The 25,485-nt window shown below is 40.4% G+C and overlaps 1 protein-coding gene across 1 annotated transcript in view; it reads right to left on the minus strand.

The window, feature by feature from the left end:
* Positions 1-228: 228 nt before the first annotated feature.
* LOC308385279 (venom phosphodiesterase CdcPDE) overlaps positions 229-25,485 on the minus strand; it is a 50,980-nt gene continuing 25,723 nt past the window's right edge. Inside the window, exons 16-26 of the mRNA XM_080864119.1 lie at positions 24,981-25,108; positions 24,527-24,596; positions 24,355-24,442; positions 22,775-22,947; positions 20,184-20,229; positions 19,592-19,746; positions 17,875-18,016; positions 11,659-11,736; positions 8,948-9,080; positions 3,443-3,599; positions 229-1,951 (exon numbers count right to left, since the gene is read on the minus strand). Of these exons, the coding sequence (XP_080720245.1) occupies positions 1,778-1,951; positions 3,443-3,599; positions 8,948-9,080; positions 11,659-11,736; positions 17,875-18,016; positions 19,592-19,746; positions 20,184-20,229; positions 22,775-22,947; positions 24,355-24,442; positions 24,527-24,596; positions 24,981-25,108 (1,344 nt within the window). The 3' untranslated portion in view covers positions 229-1,777. The remainder of the gene's footprint in view (positions 1,952-3,442; positions 3,600-8,947; positions 9,081-11,658; positions 11,737-17,874; positions 18,017-19,591; positions 19,747-20,183; positions 20,230-22,774; positions 22,948-24,354; positions 24,443-24,526; positions 24,597-24,980; positions 25,109-25,485) is intronic.

The following is a 25,485-nucleotide window of genomic DNA, read 5'->3' on the forward strand; positions in this document are numbered from 1 at the left end:
ATCAGAGGTGATGAAAGAAGAGGTGCAAGTTAGGATCTGAGGTTATTGATCCCGTGGTTTTTAGATCCACCTATGGAGACGGTATAGTTTTGCTCCAAAATCTTTCCTCTCGTCTTACTTTTTAGACAAACTTTGTTTAATCTCGCAAAAATCACAAATTTTAAATATAAACAACATTACAAGAATAATCCATAAATATTATGTGTACAGTATTCGATCACTCTGGGATTGTAAATGAATACATTAATTTAAAATGTTACACAACATTTTACTGTTCTCGAAGCATGCTTGCATAACAATATGGCTTTTTTACTGGCAAAAGGCTCTCGGGACTCATAAGATGAGTCCTCAGGGAAGTGTCACCGCGGCATCATTTTACCTTGTCCACTGTAATTTTCTTTCAAAGGTGCTTGGGCTTTTGTAAATTGTTATTTTACTGCATGAGTCATTCAGTAACTACTTTCATTTTTACTTGCAGTCTTATTCACACATTCACAGAGCTGTAGAGTAATCCATCTTCCAGAGAAATCCACTGTGATGACAGTAGCACTGCTTCAACGGCAATAATAATAATGACCACCACACAGGTGACTGTTGATGTATGCTATACCAGTAAAGGTTATTTCAAGTCACTCCTCCACACATTACTGCCCTTCACTAGAAGACTGTCCTTGTACTTTTGAGAACAGCTTATAAGTCTGTGAGCAGGAAATTACCCTGTGTCAGTACCGATGAAGAGTGGAATTTGGATGACCCCTTCAGGCAGGAATACCCCTTCATTTTGATGTAGCAGGTGAATAAACATCCAAACCAAGAGAACTGTAATGTGTCATCAGCAAGGGACCGGGCTCCAGAGTTTTTATCCTGAACGCCATTTTTATCCATTCTGCAGTTTTTGGCCCACAAATACAGTGAGTAACTTTGTTTTTACTTGTGTGATTTTTCCTCTTGTTAGACCACTAATCACATGCTTGCCCTGAGCCAAACATTTAAAAATGTTGTGAGCATCAGCAGCAAAATGTTCATGCTGTGGTTGTGTTTCCTGTAGAATTTGGTGCAAGTTGGACATGTGTGGTATTCGAGGTGTGTCACAGTAAGGGTTTTGTCTCTGAATCAAAAATGCTGTTTGTGCTAGTAGATAATGTGTCATCTTCTCCATTTCGGTTATTCTCTTCCAAACGGTTGAGGCAGACTGTGACCCACCCATGAAACGTTACTGAGAGGACTTGTGACTTGCACCCTCGTTGGATTTTTACTCACATATACTTACATATTTGCAAAAATATCTCTACTTCTATCCCAGAGTGTGGAAACACAGGTGTTCTGTGTGAAACTTTAAATTGAACGTCTTTAATTTTAATTAAAGACAGACTTAATTTAATTTTTTCCATCCCAGAATTATGAGTAAAAAGTCTGAGTTTTTTAGTCTCCTTTTTCAGTGGAGACCGAACAAGTCACTTGGATGAGCAATGGAAGGTTTCTCGCACTGAAAACTTCCAGATCAACAGAACCACCTTCTTGGGGGATTTCCCTGCCTGAATGACTGAGCAGGCAGTCAGTTTATCCAATAACAAACCCAAAATCTCTGCGATAGGAGAGAATATAATACTGTATATTATAAATAACTTCTTTTAGGATCAGTATGGATGTTTTTTTTCTGTTTTGAGAAGACCCAATGACAATGTTAATTCCTTCAACTTCTACTTTATTCATTGATGAACTGATGACCAGTGCTACCAGTGTCATGACATAACTAAAGGAGTGCTTATGGGTTATTTTATTGTTTTCTGTAAATGGCTGCTGTGGGGCGGGTCTTCACCCTCAGCAGCTCTGGGACTGGTCGGTTGCTACCCTGGTAAAAGTCCAGCCCTGTGAGCCACTCAACATCCCTGACTCGTGCCTGGTGGAACCACATGTGATCTTCAACCCACTGAGATTCTGCTTCTGTACTCTGTGGAAGGAAAAAGGCAAAACAATTAAAAATCATAACTTTGTATGGATGCCATTCACCATGTTTATGAACAGTGGAACTGTTTTGAATGTTGTTTGCGGTAGCTGTATACCAGCTGTCTCAACAGAGCGTTTTTGCAGCTATACAAGTTGATTAAAGCTTAGTGAGCCATGATGACGATGGACATCTTTGGCAACAATGTCTTATATCTTCATTAATTTATTATGGTAATTGATCAGCACTATTTTACTGTATTGAATTAAAAGAAAGTAGTTAGTACTTTCAAGCTATTTAGAGGGTTGAGTGTTTTGGACACTTCTGGGTTCATTCAGTCATCATTCAGTCATTTTTTTTACAACAATCTTAGAGTAGGTTTCTGTGTTCATGGTCCATAGCTAGTGGGTTTTCAAAATAATTCAACATAAATTGAATGAATATGACTTGTCAGTAAAAAGTACATCCACACAACTTGGGAGCATTTCTGCCAATACAACAAACAAATAGTTTCTATTATCTTTGGGAGATAAAAGCTTGTAACACATTATGTTATTCCATCACAAAGTCCCTCACTCCTCCGAGGCGCAAGACCTGCTTGAACTCATGTTAGCCAGCTAACTAGCATAAAGGAATATTTAAGCCAGTTCTTGATATTTAGCTAATTTTGGACTCTGAACAGCTGGAATCAAACATCTGTCTGATGTGTGTTCTTGTTTCTTTTTTCAGAACATCTGATTAACGTGAGCTACTTCCTGCTTCTCTTTCTCATCAAGGGATCGCCTCAAAAGGTAGAGCTGCATATTTCACTAGGCAGATTTTTAAGTCGAGGCATTTTAGATCTTTTGCCCGTCAGGCAAATATGTAAACCACTACATTACAGTATGTCTGACTTATGTAATCCAGTTTACCCTCTTATTCTTCTACCTTTCCTGCACCAGGGTACGTTATTTGAAACACTGTATATGTCTTACATTATATAACAAATCCATGTACAAAACATTAAAAATATACTTATATGTGACTATACTTTAGTTTATCACAGAAACACACATTGAGTGTTATATAAGGGTTACTTCATGGCAAACAATGTGATATTTTGTCCTGCAGCAGGAAATGTGGGAGCGAACAACAGTTTCCTGGTATCTTGGCCAAGACTGGTAAATGTTTATAAATGGAAACGATTGAAGAAGAAAAAAAACAAGGAAGAAAAGGGAACTAAAAACCCCCAAAAAAGTCAATAAGTTTCAACCTGCTGCAACCATGCTCTCAGTCTACAAATAGACATGAATTGTATTGCCATAGCAAAGTGTTATCGCTATATGGGAACAGAAGACAATGGAGCCTTGTGAATGGGTTGAGTGAGGAATAGTAGACTATCATTCGGAGTCAGTTTCACATTGAGCAATACAAAGTGTTCCAGTCATTTGTCAGGCTGTGGTCACTCAAAGTGAGTACTGTTTTTTCTTTGAAAAACTATGACATCAGGACACTTACTTTGCAACTTTCCAGGTTGTTAGCTCTGTGAGGGAGGAGGAAGGATACAGTCTGCAGCTCGCTGTCACAGGAAGTCACGCTTTGAGCAGAGTCCCTGCAGCTGGTCAACACAATAAAGTAGTGTGTGGGGATGGAGATGTTTGTACCAGGAAGAAACCTAGAGTCCCACAGAAATGCACACAGTCATTAGCAAGCTGATTTTCTAACAGTCACTGTTGACCTTAGCAGTGTGACACAGAGGAGCTCTGTTGGTGCAGATGTGGTGGTCACACAGGATTACTGAATTCCATTTAAATTACAGTTGAACTCCTGGTCTCAGATACAAGCCTGATCTATGAACAACAAACACAAAATCCTACTGCAGAACGAGTAGATGGTGTTACTGCAAGAAAACCTATTAGGCCGTCAGGCGCTTACTGTATGTAGTCCACTGCAATATACGCTATGTTTGCAGTTTTATCCTAAGTTACATATAATGTAACTTTAAGTTACATTATATGTAACTCATGGTTATGCTATTTCTAAGTTACTGATGCTGTTGGAAATTAATATCCGAGTCACTGAAAATATTGACATGTATATTATAGATCAAAAGATGAAGAATGATAAGTCATAAGGAAAAAATAAAAGAGATCAAACAAGAAGCTGTGTTACTTTTACTGTCATTTTCATTTGTTGTGACTGTTTAATTAAGTCTATTATTTTTTTATGGCCCCGCCCCTCCCTGAGCCTGGTTCTGCTGGAGGTTTCTTCCTGTTAAAAGGGAGTTTTTCCTTCCCACTGTCGCCAAAGTGCTGCTCATAGGGGGTCATAGGATTGTTGGGTTTTTCTCTGCATGTATTATTGTAGCGTCTACCTTGCAATATAAAGCACCTTGAGGTGACTGTTGTTGTGATTTGGCGCTGTTTAAATAAAATTGAATTGATTTATTTATTTACACCTAAACTATAACTAAACGTGGTTGTAGCTTTAGTTGCCATGACAACACCCATTAGTTTGTGAAGTCATTTTGAAGCCTCGTTAGCATTTAGGGTGCTGTCATGTCAGTTTGGAATGCTAAGCTATCAACTTATTACCATTTCTTAGATGCCTGAAAATGCTCTGAAAGCCAGCTACACCAAAAGCACGTCTTTAATAAACTCCAGTAGGCACAGCCATACACATATGGGGGGCAGGTGCTCAAGCTTAAAAAATGCACAAATTAAAATAAATAAATACATAAGTTGAACATAGCAGCACTGTTTTTTCCTTTGCAGCAAGTCAGTGTAGAGTGCCTGAACACCAGAACGATGGACGGATGATGGCTGGAAAAACAAATACTTTACTGTTATGATCTATCAGGGTGGGTCTTATCTCATTTAACCTATGACCCATAAGCAAGGAAAGAAACATTGTTTGAAGAAACATTTTCCCAGCTTCTGAATTACCACCAGCACGTTATCAATGCCCAGGATCAGTTAACCGACAGAACAGAGGCTCTGCTCTGTGGTTTCCTTATCAAGCCGTCTTTGTTATATCCATCCCATACGGTGTCTGAGTCAAGTCTGTATTTTGTGGTGTCACACTCCCCAACAAGATCACATCACCACATGGTGATTGTCAGACCTCCTTTGTTACATGCTCGTATTAGTGTTCTTCAGTCTTTAACTGATATTGTCTCTGATCTCTCCAGTTATGAGTGTGGATTTCATCTTGGAACCCTGCTTGTGTGGAACTCATCTAACCTGAGGACCGTGGGATCATCTGGCTGCTCTTACCAGCTCCGGTGTGTCTTCCTTGAAAGGAAAGGACTTATTTGTTCTATTCTTATTTGCAGATTCTCCGTCTGGATTCCCATTTGGAAATTCACATTCCACCAAAGTTTTTCTGTGTGCCTCCAACAAATGAGACTGTTGCAGTCAAGAACAACAATCACGGATTCTTCTCACCTGGACCTCAGTTAACAGTATCGATCTTCACAGGCAGAGCTGATGTGTCTCCCTCTACTGAAACCACTCATCCCTTTCAGTTACTATTTGCTTTTGCCTGCCTTTCAATGAACCAAGGTTTATCAGGTAAGACCCACACCGAGAGCATTTCAGGAACATTTAAAATATTTTATTCAAGTATCTTTGATTCCAGCTGTTCAGCTATTTGGCCACAAAGAAGAAAAGCGAACATGGCAGCAGCCAAACTGCTAACATTGAGCCTTGATTTCATCGTTATGTGACTTTAGTTTTACTGCATTTGAAACATTTTGATAATTTTTTAGATGCTCATTTTTTTTGTTCTTGTTTTTTTGTTTAAGTCCTATGTTTCATCCCCTATTGATATAACTGTATATTTGCCTTAACCCTTCTGTTATGCTGCAGGTTCAATTGACCCATTTTAAATGTGAAAAATCTAAAAAAAAAAGTGGCAAAACTTTCTGCAGAAAACATAATAAGAACAGTGCCAGGGCCGACCAGGGTGGCAGTGACCCGCGTGACAGACATCAAGTCAGACATCATTTGGGGGAGAAGTGGAAAGAGTTAGATAAAATGCATTTACATGCATATTTGGGAGTCCTCGTCCTGGCCGGGGTCTATAAATCAAAGGATGAATCAACAGCCAGTCTGTGGGATGCAGAGACAGGCAGGGCTATATTTTGTGCCACAATGTCTCTGGAGACTTTTCACATTCTCTCCAGAGTAATCCGATTTGATAATCGAGAGACGAAAGCTGTCAGACGGGAGCAAGACAAGCTGGCGGCTGTTAGGACAGTGTGGGACCAGTGGATAGAGCAACTTCCCCTACTCTATAACCCAGGCCCCAATGTCACAGTGGGATTCAGAGGTCGGTGCCCATTTAGGCAATATGGCTTCCAAACCAGCCAAATATGGCATAAAAATCTGGGCAGCATGTGATGCAGACACCAGCTATGCACTGGAAATGCAAGTTTACACTGGAAAGCTGGTTGGAGGAGCCCCAGAGAAGAATCAGGGCTCAAGGGTTGTGCTAGATATGGTACAAGGTCTCACAACATAACCTGTGTTTTTTCACAAGATACAGCTTAGGTCAGGAGCTTCCAAAGAGAAAACTCACGATGGTTGGAACAGTCCGAAAGAACAGGCTGAACTCCCTGCTGAGCTGCTGGTAACCAGGAACAGGGTCCCTCAGTCTTCCATATTTGCCTTCAGAGACACTACAGCGCTGGTGTCCTATTGCCCCAGAAAGGGGAAAAATGTTGTGCTCATGAGCACTTTGCACAAAAAAGCTGAAATCAGCACACGAGAGGACCAAACGCCAACTATGATCCTGGACCACAATGCGTTACTTGTAACGCGTTACTGTAATCCGATTACTTTTTAAAAGTAACAAGTAAAGTAAGGGATTACTATTGCAAAAACGGTAATTAGATTTCTGTTACTTTCCCGTAGGAACGCTGCGTTACTGCGTTACTAAAACCATGATTTTTTTGCAAGAATGTCTCATAACAGTGACGTAAGCGAGTGCGCTTTTGGTGACAACAGCTGTGTGCAGATCAACAATGGATAATATATGGAGTGCGGGAGAAAGTATGAGTGTGCAGCGTTTAAAGCGTGGAAGTACTGACCTTACTTTGAGTTTGATTCCATAAAAAGTGACAAAAACATTAGTGTCCGCTGTGCGTGGGAAGAAAACTTCTTTTTACAGCGAAAAAACCCCTAAACTTCCAAACAAGCACCGAGTAGCTACGACGTAATGGGAAACTCACAGAGAAACTCGCGGATTCTTCCACTGACCGCGGCACACCTGCACCAGGGTAACCCTCCGCCTACCCCACTCCTGCTTTACAGATGAAAATAGAGCAACAGGACCGCTGAGTCTTTGACTTTATTTATTTTCTGCTGTGTTTTACTTGCATCTATTTGAAAGACTGAGTGTAAACACAAAAAATATTTTATTTTATGTGCTGGAATGTGCAGAAAATAGGTTTAAATGTTAAACTAATTTCTTCCAGTCAGAGAATGTTGCAGATAATTAAATCTTTGCTTGATGCATAAAGTTAAAAGATTAAAACTAATAAAACAAGTTTTAAAAAGAGACTTTTCCATCTGATTACATTTTGTATGATGATTATGCAGAAAAAGTAGAATTGGGCTGAAAGATCTATCACTTTATCACCTCTTCAGGTTGTAAATCGTGCTTTTAAAAAGTAACTAAGTAACTAAGTAATTAATTACTTTTGAAAATCAGTAAAGTAATGGGATTACTTTTTGGGGGAAGTAATCAGTAATTAGTAACTGATTACTTTTTTCAAGTAACTTGACCAACACTGGTGGAGACACACGGACACATACTGCGATCATATTGCTAATCTCTTATTTTGTTCATTTCTAGATCAAAAACAGCGCTTCAATAAAGTTTCGTTTCAATACAAACTGTCATGTTTGTGCTGTGGCAGGCAGAATGTAGGACACAAACACACGACTTGGAACGCAGAGGGATGAACTAAAAGAGGCAGCTTTTATTGAGCTGTGAAAACTCGGGTGCCAAAATACAGGAAACAGAGCGTAACAACTGGAAACTAAACTTGGAAACAGAACTAGTAACAAAGAAGCCAGAGCACAAGACTTTAACAAGTTCCAATATAATCCTGAGACACACAGCAAAGAGTGGGTACAACACAGGACCTACATACACAAGCAGGACAACGAGAGGATGGGGAACAGGTGGTAACACAGCTGGGCCAAATCAGACCTAACGAGACACGGGGAAGCAAAGCCAGACACACTGCGCACAGGACGTGGACTATCAAAATAAAACAGGAAACACACAGACTCAGGACACACAAGCTTAACACAGTAACTGGGGAGACATAGGGAACACAGCGACATGGGTGACTAGACATGAAAGGTGGGATACAGGGAACAGAGACTAAACACAGGCTAAGATAACTACTAACGGAGGAAGGACTACAATCAGGAAGAACTAAAGAAAACCAAAACTACCAAAAACAATAACCTAATAATATAATTACAACGTACATCAAAAAGTTTTAAAATGCATTTTTTTAAATGAAAAACAAGGGAATTATCCTGATTGAACCATGATCTGTGTGAAGAACACCATTACACCAAATGTTGATTGGAATGGTGAGTAATGGAGTTAATGACGAGATAAACAGTGTTTAATGGGATTCTTTTGGTTTCTGACACTTTTAGATAAGTAAACATGCCCCGGGTCAAATTGGTGTTCCTGAGAAGCGAACACAACACGAGGGTTAAAACCTTTCAGCATCTTTGTTCAGAAACACACACCGTTTTTACTGTCCTCCCTCAGATTCGCTCTCATTTCTAATTTTGTGGAAAAGGGTAAAAAAGACAGAGTTCCCATTTAATTTCTTTACTTATTTGGGATGGATAGTGTGGGTTAGCACCAGGCCAGTTGGTTTTGGTCTTTTTGTTAAAAAGCATTAAGATATTTGCACAATATCACAACTCAGTCTATATTGATGGAATTTTCAAAAGAAAATATTATCATTGGACTAGAAATAAAACTTACTGCTGGATCTGCTCTGGAGTGTCAAATTGTCCGTCATAGTTGTAATCAAACACTGGACCCAATACCACATTCATGCCATTGTAAATGGAGGCATATTTCTTAAGCAGTGTGTTGTGGAAATAGTCCCAGATCCCTGAAAAAGAAGAGAAGATAGAGAAGTGAAGGCACAAAAGGAGGAAATGTCGTTTTTTCTTAGTCGTGGTCGTTGTGAGATTCTTTTGTTTTTGTTTCTTTGTTTATTGATTTGTTTTTGAATGACTTATGTCTTTGTTTGGGGGTTTCTTTGGAAATATTTTAAGATTGCTATTTTCCTTTTGTCACGGCTGCAGCAGTCGTGTGGCGTGGTGAGAAAAGGATCCAAAATGCAGGTACTGGCTGGGGTGCGAGCGAGCGTTTATTTGTAGTGAAAGCAGAGTACAAAAGCAGAAAGGGCAACAAAACCTAAACTGGGGAAAACTAAAGAACCTGAAACCACACACACGGCATGAGGAGCGAATATGGCAGAGAGACGCAGAAATTACACCAGGTTACACAGACGACGCGACAAGGAACACAGGCAGGCACACACTATGGCTGTATCCCAACTCAGGGTCTGCAGCCTTAAAGGCCGCATTTCAAGGCCGATTACGTCACAGCGGCGCGCCGAACGCTGTCCCAATTCAAAGGCTGCTCGAAATGCGGCCCTCAAATGCGTCCTTCATTTCCCTGAATTTTAAGGCTGTGGAGGTGTAGACTTCGTGGCCCAACATATCCCAGAATGCATAGCGCGGCGGTGGGTGTGGATAATTTTGCCTGAAAAAAACAGCGGATGAGGGGCGGCCAAAGAGTAAACTTTAAGTAAGTACTGAATATTATGTCACTTATTTATGTGCAAATGTTTAATAACGAAGAACATTAAAACATTACTGTTGGCCACATGTCGGCAAAGTCATGTGACATTAGTGACGTTTGTACTAATTTGGTTTTAAAGCCTTTACTTTAAAATATACGGCGTTCAATAGCTGAGCTTCATCTCACAGAGAATGATCAAAGCTCATGTAGAAACAAACAAACAAACAAAAGATTTTCTCCTTCATTTCTGTCAAACAAAGCTGTATGACACGTTTCCAGCTGTTAGTAACATGGTTGCTAGGCAACCTGGGCAGCGCAACGGAGGCTAGACCGTCCCATTTCACAAGCCTCGCACTTCCGGCCTTAGCGGTCTTTGAGTACGCGGCCCTTGAGGATCGTTGAGGCTGCGTACTTTAAGGCTGCAGACCCTAAATTGGGAGACAGCCTATAAATACACAGAAGGTAAGGAGGGAACGACACACCAGAGGGGAACACAGCTGAATCTAATTAAACACGACGGGACACAGACCTTCAAAGTAAAACAGGAAACTCAAACTGTTTTACAAACACAAACTCAGGGACGCAAAGTCCACGAGGGGGAAGAACACAGGTGGGATAATTAAAACACTGAACACCAGAACCAAACCCAACAACAAATACAAAAGCAGAAGAAACTAGAACAACGATAAAGTCAAAACGCTTGGTCACCGACCCTGGACCATGACACCTTTGTCATTATCACTTCCTCCAGCAGTCGGCTCGTATTCTAAGTTAATTTACTCTGTTTATATTCTAGATGCATCCAAGGGTCTTGCTTTTATGTAATGTGTATTTGTTACCTCAGCCGTATGTCCGTGTCTGCAGTGTTGGGAAGGTTACTTTAAAATGTATTCCACTACAGATTACAGAATATATATTTTGTAACGTATTACTTAACATATTATCATGCTTTTTACGAGCACATGAATGTACTATTGCTGTGTGATTTATTACTATTACCAATACCAACTAGATTTTTCGTGTTTTGTTTGGGTTTCCACCAGCGTGGAATTACCAAAAATAGAGAGGGCATAGCCGAACATATGAATATTACCATGGTAAATGCAACGGTTTCAGTTACTCATATTTTGTATTTTAATTATGTAACACCGGTACATGTATTCTGTCTGTCTGTTGTCGCTGCGTGCTATCTTCATGTCTTTGTGTTGTGTTCTCTTTCTTCCTTGTAACTTGTGCGTAGTTCTGTTCCTTTGTCTTATCATCTGTAATGATCCCCAGCTGTGAACCCATGCAGTCTACACTCTGTTTGTCTGTCCTCTTAGAAGATTTTTATTGATTTCCAGGACTTCATGTGCAGCTACACAAGATCTCGTTAAAGGCTGAATGAAAAGAATTGTTTCTCTGGTGCTCTCTACGAGGCAGAAGAGATTAAAGCAGAGACTTTGGTTTCCAACTCCAAAGACTTTAAAGACTGTGTTTTTGTTCCTGAGACAACAGAGTTTTTGGAGAATGAGCTGAACAATAATAAAAGTAACAGAGTGCTTTGTCTCGCAGACCACAAATCAAACATTGTCCGGTGTTTTAGAGATGGCCCGTGTTAAAGTGGTTTCTGACTGCAGCTGTGGCCCCCTGGGGAGTCCTGAGTCAGAACAGCTGCACTCTGCCTTCCACGCTGTCACCTTAACAAAATGTTCTTAGGACCCTCTGACTCAGGTGAACTTCCCTTCCATGTCTTTTTGATCTGTATTATTTTGCAATAATTTTATGTTCAGCAATGAAGTTGTTTTGTTGGTGTTTTTTCACAGCCACATGTTTTCTTTACAACCTCCAATAATATTGTGCATTACAGCTTTTTCAGTAACATTTAATGTTGCACTTACTCTTAAACTCGGGGTACATTGGTACCACATTACTCATCAGTAAAGCATCATACTGCTGGTCCGTCGTTGTATTAAGATCTGCAAAAACACAAAAGGAAATAAGGACTTTTAGAGGGTAACAGAAGGTGAGAGGCAGTACCACATCAGACATAATTCAGACAGTCTTCAATAGGAATCCCTGGAGAAATTCTGTTGCAGTAATGATGATGGTTGCCCTACTCCTGCATGTAAAACAACGTGAGGTTCAGTAGTTTCACACAACTACCAAATTTCAGAAGATGTAGCTAAGTGTTCTTAATATTTAATTGCCTTTCTGTAATAACATGAATTATCATGTTTACCAAACAGTGAAATCGTGATCATCTTAAGCTTTCCTGTGTACAGTAGAAGTAGAATATGACATTTTGGGGAGAAAACAATATTTTTAAAGTGATTTTAACAGATTTGAGTGGCAAGCCTACACATGCAGCCGCTAGCCACCCTCACTCACAGCTCAGTAGAATAAAGGATGCTTACAGCTGGAACCAGGCTGCAACAGGGATCAGGGATCACTGACTGTTTTAGGTACTTGTTCAGATTAAATAGAGCAAGATACAAAGTATTAAAACATGTTAAAAAGACAACAGCCTCGATAAATGCAGAGTAGTTTGGACCCAGAAGCAGGGTTCATCAGGTCATCACTAAAAGACCGGATATCCCACCTGCTGTGAATGTTTTAATGCAGTACAGGTGTTATTATCATCACATGTCACAACCTGTTTATGACAGTTAAAATAAATAACATTTATATAAGAAAATTGTCTTGTGTAAACTGTATATGGTGTTAAATAGGCCTATACTACTGTACTTTATTGTCCGTCATAGGGGTGGTACTTCGAGAGCCATATATTTTATGAGGTGGTATTTATTGTGAAAAGTTTGAGAACCACTGTTTTACAGAAGTCAATGCATCTGGCTCAGGAAATGGATGACTCATGTAGTTTCCACTGAAGCCAGTGCCTGGTTGTTGTTCTGTCTATTTGTGAAGGCCACATAATGACCTAACTAATGTTTGTGGACTGTGTTCTTGGGCCAATTAGAGCAAAACAAGAAAGCTAAAGCACTTCAATAGTTCCATTTCATTGTTTCAGCTCTTTTTGTTATCATTTCTAATAAAGTTTGTTGGCATTTGGAGTTTTTGCTGTACTGTAAATAGTTCAGTCTCCTGACAGCTCTGCATTCACTTTGACTCCTTGCATGCAACCAAAGTCTGGGCAAAGGAGAGGAAAATGAGTCTAAACATATTGGAAACTCTAAATGTAAAGTTTCACATTTCACTAAATATATTGGTGAATATGTTTCTGATGCCAGTGATGCATTAAGAATGCAAACATTAAGAACAAAACACCTGATTCAGATCATCACTCGACTAAAACACTTTGAGCTAATCCCCCGGCCTGCAGAGAATGATGATAAGGATGGCCGAGTGACAGTCTCTGCCATTGTCGGAGCAGTTAAGCAATTATTAATTCACTGCAGCTGTACCGAGTTCTCACACATTGTATCAGATACTGTTTGTCTGGAATTAATGAGATAAACAATGACCTCTTCCTGCTACACTCAGCTGGACAGAGAAGTACATCTGGTTGGTATGTGGAAGTAAGACCAGACAAAAAATGATTTCTCTAAATGTCTCCCTCTTGCTTCATCAGCCTGTTTTCCTCCAGTTCGTGCTGGGTTTGCATGCTTTACCGGCTTCCTGTTTTGGAGCCTATCCTAGCTGTCATATCCTCCTGAGAAGCAGCCTATTCATTTATGTCCTGTGTAATGGACATTTGTTTTTGGTCTACGTCTTTTGACTTATTTGGGCCACCCTACCAAGTACTAAATAGAGGATATCCTGGGCTCTCCATTGATATCTCATGTGTTTGGGTGGCCTCTTTAATCTCCAAAGAGGAAGGAAATCACAAAAAAGTTCAATGGAAAGATTCTTTTTTCCTTGATTCTCAGGAGGATCTGGTGAGAGGCAGCACACAAGTGACCCTGAGTCTGTTGCAGGGCCAACAGAGAGAATCAAACAACCATTCAGTTTAACTGTTACCCTACATTAGAGCCACTTCAACCTTCTTTGAACAGACTCTCACAGGATGTGAGAATGTAATCAGACTGTTTATCAGAGCGAACGTGTGGGTTTTAGAACATAGCATTAGCTGGCATAATGTTGGCTTTTAACCACCTGTTGTTGTCAAACCAGCTTATTTCAACCGTCTGGAAATGGGAGGGTCACATGTCTAACCTCGTGACAATAAGTAATTCTGACAATATTGTGAATAAACAAGCATGTTTATACACGTTTTCATGTGTTAGCAGGTGAGTGCTGTCTCTATCCTCTGGGTTTTCCTTCCCCGATGATAAAACAGGTCTGATGCCTCCTCCTTGAGAATGAAGGTGCATCAAGTTGTTGGAAGATGTGACTACAATATTCAGTCTACATTTATGAGTACAGTGTCCTTTTTTTCTATTAAATAACCTCAAAAAATTACTTGATATGGACACTGGAACCACCAACCATCTCATTCGTATTTAGCTTGTTAGGGCTCTGCCTCCTGAGCCATAGCTACATTGTATCGAGAACTATTATAAAGTATATGTCGGTTACTTTGGTAAGAGAGTTTGTTAAACAGGTTTTCTTAATATATGTTGAGTTCCTCTCTGTCCACCCACAAACTGATTCCATCTTTCTTTCATTTCCTCATTCGTATGATCCTTGCAGCATGATAGCACATGTGCGATCACACTAATTTGAAGAATTTTGTGTCTTTCTCTTAATTTTTTACATTTAAATTGACCACTTGTATGATCAATGTTACTGATGTAACAGCAGAGTAAACTATCATTGGACACTGCACTTCCACTGCACTTGGAAAATTGTGTTTTTCACTCCCATCTACTCCCATACTTGTGGTCATTACATCAAAACTGTGGTAAGTTGATGAAACCCTGAATTATATTCAATTCAATATTGTTTATACAGCACCGAATCACAACAACAGTCGCCTCAAGGTGCTTTATATTGTAAGGTAGAACCTACAATAATACATACAGAGAAAACCCAACAATCATATGACCCCCTATGAGCAAGCACTTTGGAGACAGTGGGGAGGAAAAACTCCCTTTTAACACCTACAGCATGTTCTAACGCTCTAATAGGATATTATGGTCGACAGTATGGAACGCTGCACTGAGGTCTAGCAGGACAAGCACAGAGATGAGTCCACTGTCAGAGGCCATAAGAAGATCATTTGTAACCTTCACTAAAGCTGTTTCTGTGCTGTGCTGAGCTCTGAAACCTGACTGAAACTCTTCAAATAAACCTCTGCAGATGATCTGTTAGCTGTTTGACAACTACTCTTTCTGTCATGGTCCCTGTGCCTCACCAGCTGATCCTGTATTAGGCAACATGTTTTCTCTCTCTCTCTCTCTCACACCTGCCGGGGCGGTGCTCATTATGGGCTCCCGCCCCTGGCCCACGCACCTGCTGCCTATCGGGATGATCACAAGGCCGATTTAAGACAGCAGCACTGTGTCACTCGTCGCTGGATCGTTGAGCTATCAGCGTCAGTCGCTCAGTAGTTTGTGAATCAGAATCTGTGAGTTCTTTCCGTCTGTTCGCCTCTAACTAAAGTTTCCTTGTACAGATCTTTCCCGGCCCTTTCCCTGCCTGCCTGTCATCCCGTGGACGAGTGAGTGGATTTGTGTTTCCCCAGTGTGGGGAGTGAAGAGAGAGAGCCTTTGGAGGGCGTCTGGTTCCCGTCTTTCCCCTCACATACCCCGGAACCCTGGACCCCCCTCCCCTCCCTCCAGCATGTTGTAAATAGCATCACCTGGTGTCGTTGTGTCAATAAACTGATTGTTAACTCTGTAAAGATTCCCGGTCTGCGCCTGAGTCCGTTAACTAAAACGTGACACTTTCAAGGATGTTTGATATGAAAGGAAGGTTGGAGATTGGCCTATAATTAGCTAAGACTGCTGGGTCTAGAGATGCTTTTTGAGTAAAGGTTTAACTACAGCCAGCTTGAAGGCCTGTGGTACATAACTGATTATTAGAGATAGGTTGATCATATTTAAGATCGAAGCATTAATTAATGGCAGGACTTCTTTGAGCAGTTTTGTAGGAATGGGGTCTAAAAGACACGTTGATGGTTTGTGTAGTTCAGGATTTGTTCTAAATGCTGAGATGAATATTGTTTTTGTTGGGTTTCTGAAATGAGTGAAATTGGTTGTATAAAAATGGTGACATACCCAGTTCACCTAAAAGCTATAGAGGAACTAAAAGTAAGTAAATTTTTAGACAGCAAATGCATCTAGTGAGATCTACTTGTGTTATTTCTTAAAAAATATACATCATCAAAAATGTAGCACAAACATAGCAACAATATATTGGATATTGCCACAGTTTTCTATATCACTTTATAGTAATTCAGTTTAAAGCATTTTTAGACATTTTCAGACTAGAAATTGTAAATATGTAGATTTGTTTGTTTTATGACCATAAAGCAGTTTTACTATTGTAAATCTCTAAGCCTCAGAAAGCCTCTGTCTCATTCTTGCTCTCTAAAGCCTAAAGAGGAATTATGGATTTGATCAACTGGTCCCTTCATGCAACTGACACTCTTTTCAGGGAGGAGCCTGGGACACTGGGGCTCTGCGCACAGCGTCTGCAGGTCGGGGCTGTCACTTTCATCTTTACGCAGGACTGTAAGCTGTCGTCTGTGAGGCGTGAGCGGTGTTTGTTTGTAACATAGTTAACGCTGGAGAACAGCTGCTGACATAATGTGGATCCGAAGATCCATAACTGGCCTACCTGGGGTTGAAAGTCTCGATAAATGCACGGCGTTTCGGCGGGTACACCGGTTTCAGCGAGTGTGACTCTTATTTTGAGCGATGAAAAATAATAAAATATAATTTTATTTTTATATTTCAAAATCACAGTAATCTTCCAATTTAGAACTACAAGTTAAAAAGAACTAACATAAATAAAATACACTTCAGCTAAATACTTCTAATTTATTCTCCCAAACCACGCGGAGCCGCACTATACGGACTAAAGAGCCGCAGGTTGCCGACCCCTGGAACAGGCCTATGTTCAGTTTTTGCTTCCTGTAGTCTTGTTTGTCAGATTCAGCTGTGCTCCCTGGCGTTTCCTGTCTCTGCAATCGCCTGGTGTGTACATATTGTCCGAGTCTCTGTGTTCTTTGTCGTGTTGGCTGTGTCTTTCCTTGTGAGTTGTAGTTTTGGATTATTTGTTTGTGAGTTCAAGCGAAGTCGTTTTTGAGTTTTACTCCTCGTCTCGAGATTTCTGCAGGTTTGGTCTTATTGGACATCATCACAATGTTACACACAATGTATTATATTTGTGCCAGTGTCAGAAATGTAACAGTGTCAGTAACAATTCATAAATGTTTTTTTTAAGTTTGTGTTTTTCCTATTTTTTTAAATATACTTCTAATATGTACGCACTTATAAAAACATAAACCCTAAATGGGCGAAGAACCAAATATGGTGCCTAAATAAAATGAAACATTTAGAAAAAGTCACACGGGTAAAGTGCTGCTCCCATAATAATTTAGAATTTGCATGTATATTAATGAGTGTCCTATAAATGCTTAACTTGTATATTCCACAGTCGCAGCACGGTGACACATTTCTCAGTCCAGAGTGATAATAGCGCTAAAATGGTTTGTAGACCTCATTGTTGTTGGTTTCAGTCATCACTCATGGTGAGCACTGTGTCAGCCTTTCCAGTAACCCCCCCCCCCCCCCCCCCCCCCCCCCCCCCCCGAATTCTTAAACCTTGAGTTGAGTTAATCAAGGTTTATGGTTAGACTCAGACTTTGTTGAACCTGGTTTGTAGAACAGGATCCAGCACACAATGATCAAGACATCAAGAGTGAGTCAGTGTGTGCTTGATCGTTGTGTCCAAGTTTAGACGAGTTTGGAAAATGGTTTATAGACACATTTGTGGGGAATGATGTGTGGGGGAGTCTGGAAAGAGTGTAACTGCGATGGAAATGCCCATCTTATTATAATCTATAAGAAAATGTTTAGACAGAACATTACTGGGGTAGTGACTCTGTGAGTACTCATGTGGTCCCTCAACGCTGACTCCAGGTTGACTGGAGGTCAGTTAGCGTGCTTGTTGTGTCAGTTAGGATTTATGTGAGGATGGGTACGTACTGGGTGGGTACAAAAAGGCTGAATGCAGGTTTCCAGCAGCAGTATACCGGTACTGATCACATCTGGGACTCTGAGATGCTGAAATTCTCACATCAGCCCGAAAACAATCTGGTGTGACTGAAGGCAACGGGTCCAGGTTATTCTACAAGAATATGAAACATGCTTTAGTCATTTCAATTACAATTTCATTTCATTAACAGTTATTTTCAAATATTTCTGCCAAAGGAAAAATAGAAATCATGTCTAAAAACTGGTTATCACAAACACTTTGCTGCTTCAGTCTTTTATAGCAAACCAAGCACAGGGAGTACAACCACAAAGTGACCCACAGTTCTATTTCAGGAACATGTATTTTAAATTTATGTAAATTGTGAGGGTTTTACTTTGCCAGTTTTTCAACTTGTGCATGCTAGGGTTCACACAGAAGGAGCAGCGCCTCTTCAAGACATGTTGAGGAGCTAATTTAGCCATTAAACTCAGCTGTGTTGGCTCAAGGACACATCTAAAACCTGCAGGACACCGGCTCTCGAGGCCTGGAGTTCCCCACCCCTGAACTAGGGAAAGCATTATGTCAATTAGATGTCTCCACAAAGATACGAAAACACAGTGTGTGTGTGTATGTGTCAAACTGGACTGTGGTAGGAAGAAATCCAACGCTTCATGTTTGAACAGTCCGAGTGGAAGATCATTAGCCAAACTTCATCCACGCTGCATTTCTACTGTTGTTTAAATCATCACTTTTAAGGTGACAAAATCTGTGCATCATTATCATTAAAATAATGAAACATTTCTCTCTGTTATTAGATCACTTTTTAATTTTCTGTTTGCATCATACATCATGTATCGTTTATATAGTGTATAATGTTGTAGCTGTCTGTATTTCTAAGAGATGCCAAAGAGGCACCTCTGCATCTGTTATTGGTTACAATTATGTAACTGCAGTGATATCATGTTTCTTGAATATTGCATTAGTTGACTTCATATTTTAAATCTTTATACACGTGTCTTTGCCCTTTTTGGTTTAAGGTAAGAAATATGCCCAAACAAAACAAGCAGTAACACTTAACAACGTGATTCACAGCTTATAACCTGATAGGTCAAGACTGTGATGATTATTGCCGCAACAACTAATAAATAACTACCCGCCAAATTATGTGTTGAGATGGTAAATACATAATTAAATTTGGATGTCTTTAGAGGACTACTAGTGTGCACTTAGCACTTGTTCATAACTAACTATTCAATAGTTCACACATTAAAATATTAAATATTTAGTTTAGGGCGGTTTCACATTTTAGAAACATCAGCTAAAATCTCATCCTAATCCTAAAATAATCACAATTATAAAATGGTGAGTGTATCCAGATTTTTATTCTATAAGAGTGAATAGTTGGAAACAATAATCAGACACATTTCCTCTAAACCCCACCTTGGAATGAGTCGGAAATTTCAAATGCTGCAAGCTCCTCATATGTTCACACCATCCATGATTCATGTGGAAACTGCATAAATCTTATTCACTGTGAGTCAGTAATTCTTTTTTGTCATATAAGATTTTTCAAAGAGTGATGGAGTTTTATAGAGCTACTGATTATCTATGTGTCTTCACATTGAACTTTTATATCAATCTGAAGCCTAAACTTGTAATCAGATAACTACCCTCCTCCCCAAAAAACAACCCAAAACATTACATCTTATCACCAGTCAATGGACTTACAGGCTTGTCAATGGTGAAAGAGCTCCACAGGGGCATCAGGGCTTTGTGGCTATAGGCGCTGATGAATCCCTCCTGGTAGAGGATGCAATAACTTTGGTCAGGTTGCAGCATCCGGGGTCGACCAAAAAGCGCGTGCTTCTTTTCTGCAGCGGATGCTGAAAAAGAAATGAAGAATAATTGTCTTCATGATGTCTGCACCAGTAAGAGCATTTTCATTAAGACTGTGTTTTTATGCTTTTCCAGTCAGTTAGGGGTCAAATCAGAATTTAAATTAAAGAGCTTGGTAAGAAAAGCTCCTGGACTTCTTTAAGCCCTTTACATTTTCAAGAAACACCCAGTCCAGGAGCTTTTCTTACCAAGCTCCTTAGACTATGATGACCCGGGTGACCGAGAACCTTCACAGGCAGCATTGAGATGCAGGGGAATTTAACAAGGCAGAAAATGTGGAGGCATGCAAGTAAAACATGCCAATGTGATTAGTTTGATCAGATCTCCCTTTGAAGAAAATTGTCATGTAAATCAAAAATCCAGAAAAAAAAGATCTTAGTAGAGAAGAGAATCGTGGAGTCGGGAGCGAGTAGAAATGTCTCACCCTCCTCTACACTCAGATTCAGTCGTTTGTTGATATCAGTTTCATCCTGAGGGAAGACAACATTTTCCTTTAGTCTAACCTGTAATGCTGCTACACTTTTTTCTACTTTGACATGATTGGAAGGTGAAACAAAGATTCAAAGATAGTAGTGGTAAAGGGATTGGTTCTTATATAATGTGTTCCTGCTCTGACCACTCAAAGCACTTTACACAATTTGTACATTCGCACGAGCACTTTTTTTCTACCCTGTTTCTAAGTGTTTCTAATATCTAAGGATATTTGCAGACTGGGCTCAGAGCACCAGCCTTCCAGTTGGTGACCTGCTCTACCATCTGAGCTACAGCTACCGCGAATATCAGTACACTGAGCCGCTGGCAGTTACAAATCGCAGCCCTTAGACATGGTTAATATCTTTGTGATGGACGTGTCGATCTGTTGATAAGCCAGGCTCCGATCTTTCGTCTTCAGCTTGTTCAGAATGCTGCAGCCCGACTCGTGACAGCCACATAAGTCTTTAAATGGATCAGCTCCTTCGTACTTCTCTGATCTTTTAACAAAAAATACTCCAAGTACAACGCCCAGGTCAGCTGATTAATTGCTTGTGGTTGTTCCGAGAAGCAGACTGAAACAGAGGAGAACGGACCTTTTGCTAAACTTTGGAGCAGTCTGCCTCTTCAAAGCAGGATCTCTCCAACACTTGACATTTTTAAATCCTGTCTGAAAACACATCTTTACTCTGTGACTAGAGCTGCCTTGCCACCCAAACTTGAAGAGCACGACTATGTTGTTATTGCTGGTTTCTTGTAAAACCCGAAGATTTTTCCACCATATGACTGCTGAGCTTCCATTTCTTACTTTTTCCAAACATTTGTCATACCTCTTTCAAAACAGTAGCAGCTTTTAGTTGTGGTAAGCTATTATTTTTAAATATGCGCTGCAGATGCTTAGTCAGCAGCATTGAGGTTTCAGCTGGTGAGAGAGTCCAGCAAGACTTCTAGTTTGAGCGCTGATCCAGAAATCCTCCCTTTAGTCACAGCAGACGGTTATTTGAATCTCACCAACTAACTTGGTGGATGATTTGGCATTTGCACCTCAGAGGAAGTGAAACTGTCATGGTCCTGGGCCATGTGGGCCCAGTGTTCTTAGTTTTCTTGTATGTTTGTATTTTGTTCCTTGCTTAGGCCATGTTTTCTGAGTTGCCCTGTTGTGTTGTTCCCTAAGTGTTTTCCCTTCATGGCTTTTACCCCCTGTGTGCCCCTCTGTGTATCTGTGAGCCCTCGTCTCTCCTTATGTTTTATTCCATGTTTCCCCTGCCCATTATGTCTAAGTTCTCCCCGTGCTCTCTCTTCCCCCTGTGCGCCCTCTATGTATTTATGAGCCCTCGTTTCCCTTTGTGGTTGTTTCATGTTTTCCCAGCCCGTTATGTCTGTGTTTTCCCCGTGCTCTCTCTCCTCCTGTCTGAACCTCTGTGCACTTCCTGTTTACTTTGTGACTCTCACGCCCGTACATGTCATGTTCAGTTCACCCCGCCCTGTCTCGTTATGATTATCAGTGTCACCTGTGTTCCCCGTGTGTTCCCACTTTCCTCGTTAACCCTCTGTGTATTTCTGTCTGCGTCTCCCTCTGTTCAGCGTGACGTCGTCCCTCATGTTGTGTGGATCTTCCTGTGCCTTCCTGCGAATGTTAGTTTACTTTTTCCCAGTTAGTTCTGTATTTCCTGTATTCTGCCGTGCCAGCATTAAAGCTGTGTTCTTTAAGTTTATCCCCGTGTCTGTGAGTCTGCATCCTGGGTCCTTCTCCTGCCTGCCGCACAGCGATTCATGACAGAAACAGAATTTTACTTTCAGTGATTCAAGGTTTGGTTGTGGGAGCTTTCACTATTTTCAACAAACCATGCAGACCAAATCAAGTACACTGGTGACTAGTTGGATATTGGTCATAGAAAACAGATTGAGGTTTTTTAAAAGAATAAATCACTTCCACCAAAACCACAACAACACATCAAAGATTGAATTCATGGTAACTTCATAGCATCTCAGAAACAAGACTTGTAGACTGCTGGCAGTAATCTAGACCTCGGACAGGATTCAGTGGTAGGCAAAATAGAAAAACAGATTTCCATTCAGATAAAAGTATTTCTAAAAGTTGGCCATATATCATGCTTTAGGGGCTGTGGTGCAGCAAGTTTGACTCTAATAATTTGTGAATAACAGATTTGAAATACAAGGAAATTGTAGATGCATCACAGTAGCCCTAAAAAGGCTGGTGGCTTCTACAACAGGATAATGCCTTTATATCCACCAAAGGTGAGAACCCATTCAGAACGTTTCTCCAGAAGTCTGGATGCTTTTTCTTGTGTTCCCCAACTGCATGAAAGTGCATTGCTAAAAAAGCAGACAGCTGCTCTGTGAACTATTATTGCTTTGACTGTTACCATGGAAGTTTGCTTTCATCCAGTCTTGAGCTGCAGTCTGTATTTCTTGTCATATTTTTGAAAATGTTAGGATGCTTTCCACAGACTTAATTCCCACAGAATAATAATGATCATATCATTTTATATATATGCTTTTGAGTGACAGTGATGTACCCACCACCTCACCACAGGAGCATCCCAGGTTGTCTTCAGGGTTTAGGCTGACCAGTGGACACTGAGCGGGCTCACTTTGTTCAGCGGGGTGCACTGGTGTGTAGTAGGGCTGCTGCAATACGTGATTCATGCTGCCGTGAGTTCCATTATTGCTGGAAGGAGAAACCTCGAGGACATCTGCATTAAACAAACATGAATTTATTTTTGTGCCCCTGATGTTTGTTGAGTACCTGATGTGTGCAATTAGTCAGTCTGTTCCCCTTGTCAGGGCAACAAATATTCAAATCTCAACAAAGCTGCTCTCACGTCATATTTACAGACAAGGCCACATGTTTTATTCCCACATGCATTGCTTAATCAATGGTGTTGTGAGGCGCTGTGGTTTAACCCAAACCACAATCTTTTCCTAACCCTAATAGTTTTAAAGGGTTAAACCTAACCTAACATCCAAACAGACTTCTTATCCTGTCTCTCAGAAGCCAATATGCCTGCGGCCAAAGGATCAGTGTCTGCTGTGTAACCGTTAAATTACAAGCATCAACAATTGGCTGTTGTGCTACTGGATGTTAACTGGCACTAATTAATAACTCTTCACTTGATTGATGCTTTTAAAGATTCCATACGGGAGACTTTGAATATTACCAGAGCAGCAGACGTGTTGTCATTCAAATTCCTGTTGAATTACCATAATCATTATCTTTACTTATATCTTTAATTATAGGATTAAAGATACGATTTTCTTACAGTAACAAAAAAAAAAAAAATCACCAAAGAAACTAATACGCAAAAACCATAATACTGTGTGTTAACTGTGCTAAATCAGCTAAATTTAAGAATTCATAGCCCTGGATTTTGGAAGCATAAACTTCACATTCTTATAAGATGTACTGTAGTTCAAAATGCAGGAATGAATAACAGCAAGCTGAACAAGGTCCCAGTCTGCATGATCTTTTGTTCCCTGCACATTCAGGAGGGGGGATGACTGTCGTATATGCTTATGAGCTGAATGACAATTTAGAGTACCCCGCATTCTTGGAGTCCCTGGGTGGTGAGCTTGATGGCGCCCCACCTGGGGGACCCTGTCCTCCTCCTGGGAGACTCAATGCTCATGTAGGCTCTGATAGTGTGCTCCAACTACAGGGGGATCACACTCCTTTGCCTCCCCGAGAAAGTCTATCCCAGGGTGCTGGAAAGGAGAGTCATCCATTAGCTGAACTTCAGGAAGAACGATGCGGTTTTTGTCCCAGTGACAGAACAGTAGACCAGCCACTATTATATAGATCATTATATCTCATATTATTATATAGAGAGTCCTATAACATTTTGTGGCACTGCAACAGCACTAAACGTTCTGTGTACAAAAATGGTTTGTCTACAAATTTCAGCTGATTTTACTCTTTGTGAAATCAGCTGAAACTCTTTTCAACTATTCAGGGTTTTGCTGGAGCCCAGATTGCTCTAATTTATTTATTTTTATTATTATTTATATGCAGTTGTTATGAGTGTCTTATGTTCAGCAGATTTTGAGTGGATACGGTCGAGTGGTGTACAGTGGTGATGATTTGCGGAGGGGAAAATACTCACCACACATTAGATTGTAAAGTTCAGTATTGGAGAAAGGCTCAATCTCTTTTTCCTTCTGAAACTTGGGGCCGTAACTGATAAACATGGCCTACAATAGAGATTAAGAAAGTGAGTGTTGTTACTGGGAAAATGTTTTTCCAATTTAGAAACACAGAACAGAGTAATAGCTTACATGCATGCTCTCAAAGTCATTGTCATAGCCGTGGTTACCACCAGAGCAGAATGTGAGAGAGCCTGGATCCCTATGAGGAAAGAAGAGTTTGCCAGTTGTAATCAATCATATAAGTTTCTGAATATAGACCTAAATGATTACTGAGTCCCATGAAGCGATAAAGGGGCAAAATTACACCCCACTAGAGTTTAGCTCAAGTGCCAGGATATTATGCCTTACAAGAGTGTACCAGAAACCTTTAGAGAGTATGACTTCATGCCCATTAAATGGGGAAAAGCATTTATACCCTTCTGGAAGAAATTAAACTGAGGGAAACTGTGTTTGACACACTATAAAAGTCTGAAACCCATAGAACAAGCACTTTGTTTCTGGCTAACATTATGAATCCCTGTACTCTAAAGCACATGGCTACAACCGTTACAGAGAATGTCTAAGACTGTAGCACCATAAATACCTCTCAAACAGCCATTTAGTGTCAACCAGGATGCTGACATCTTCAATGCGACGACTGTTGGCAAAGTGAAGGCGCTTTGGTAGGTTCGCCTTCAGGTACGGCTTGATTTTTTGGTCTGGCTTCTTACACTGAAATCATGAAAGACACTCATTCGTGATCCAATCCTGGAACATTTTTGTTGCATACAGACGTGGACAAACTTGTTGGTACCCTTCGGTCAATGAAAGAAAAACTAACAATGGTCACAGAAATAACTTTAATCTGACAAAAGTAATAATAAATGAGAATTCTATAAATCCTAACCAATGAAAGTCAGACATTGCTTTTCAACCAAGCTTCAAATGAATTATTTTTAAAAAATGCATGAAACAGGCCTGGACAAAAATGATGGTACACACAACATGAGACTTCTGCACCTCTCAGCAGGTATTTTGGACCAGTCATGTGCAAACTGCTCCAGCTGTTTCTGGTTTAAAGGGCACCTTTCCCAGACTGCATGTTTCAG

Source organism: Rhamphochromis sp. 'chilingali' (assembly GCF_963969265.1).
Source record: "Rhamphochromis sp. 'chilingali' genome assembly, chromosome: 17".
NCBI lineage: Eukaryota > Metazoa > Chordata > Actinopteri > Cichliformes > Cichlidae > Rhamphochromis > Rhamphochromis sp. 'chilingali'.